This window comes from Sprattus sprattus, assembly GCF_963457725.1.
Source record: "Sprattus sprattus genome assembly, chromosome: 6".
Taxonomy (NCBI): Eukaryota; Metazoa; Chordata; class Actinopteri; order Clupeiformes; family Clupeidae; genus Sprattus; species Sprattus sprattus.
In genome coordinates, this window is record NC_137925.1 from 7,026,948 (window position 1) to 7,027,977 (window position 1,030).

At 44.0% G+C, this 1,030-nt stretch overlaps 1 protein-coding gene across 1 annotated transcript in view; it reads left to right on the top strand.

Moving 5' to 3' along the window:
* Positions 1-338: 338 nt before the first annotated feature.
* Positions 339-1,030, top strand: part of fam171a2b (family with sequence similarity 171 member A2b) — a gene marked incomplete at both ends in the record, with an annotated part of 9,743 nt that continues 9,051 nt past the window's right edge. The window contains one exon of the mRNA XM_080840297.1: positions 339-435. Coding sequence (XP_080696423.1) covers positions 339-435 — 97 coding nt within the window. The remainder of the gene's footprint in view (positions 436-1,030) is intronic.

Consider the following 1,030-nt stretch of genomic DNA (forward strand, 5'->3'; position numbering starts at 1 on the left):
ATAAAAAGTTTCATGTCCATTCGTACATTTCCAGAATCAAGATGCAAACACATCCGACCATTAGATTTTAGCTGTGCATTGGAGTATGGAAACAACAAATTCCTTTTCTTGACAACGGAATACTCTTCGCCAGCAGAGGGCAGTCTGTCGTTCTCTCCATGCAGACAATGAGATGGTAAGCAGAATTGAGAGGCAACAGCATCCAAAGCAGAGGGCGTCGGAGACGAGAAGATGCGGGTCGCCAATAGCAACAACCATCTCTGAAAAAAAGGAAAGGAAAAAAAACATGGATGATATGTTATGGAAGGCAGCCTGGATATAGTGATGTAGAATACATGATGACACCGCCTTGCAGCTGTCGTTTTCTCGCCTTTCTTTTGTGTTTCTACGTGCGGGGAATATCCAGTAAATCCATCGCCGAACATGGACCACTGGGTGAGTGCGGATGGAGAGATACTAGGATAGGTGTGACTGGGAGTGGTGGCTATGATTGCTCCTCTTAGAGAATCGATGGCAGATTCATTATTGATTTCACAATGTTATATGTCCACTTTCTTTCGCCGTACACATACATCTTTTGCCTGCTCACACTTTGCATTGCTTAGTGGTTTTAATTTCACCACAAAGGATCATGGACTTCACTGTGTAGCCTACGTGGTCGAAATCGAAGGCATTGTCTGTTGATCTCATTCTTTGATGCGATAAAGGTGTCGCCTATTCATCTCAATATGTTCTGAGCTATTCGCTAAATTGGACAATATTGACATTTGCATTGCGTGTTGTTTTATTATCTGTATCAAATATTGAAACCCAGCGGTGATGACATGCGCACAAAAATGATTAAGCATAACATATATGTCAAATTGTAGGCCACCAAGGGATTCCTCCGTGTAATTCCCACGCCCAGCCAGTCATCCACGTAAGCTGATTTCGGTTGATAGCTTTGTGTGTTTGGCTTCTCAAACACACAACACGAGGCGCATGCCTCCTCCACCTCCTCGAGCCGTAGCGCACAATGCGTGAAAAACGC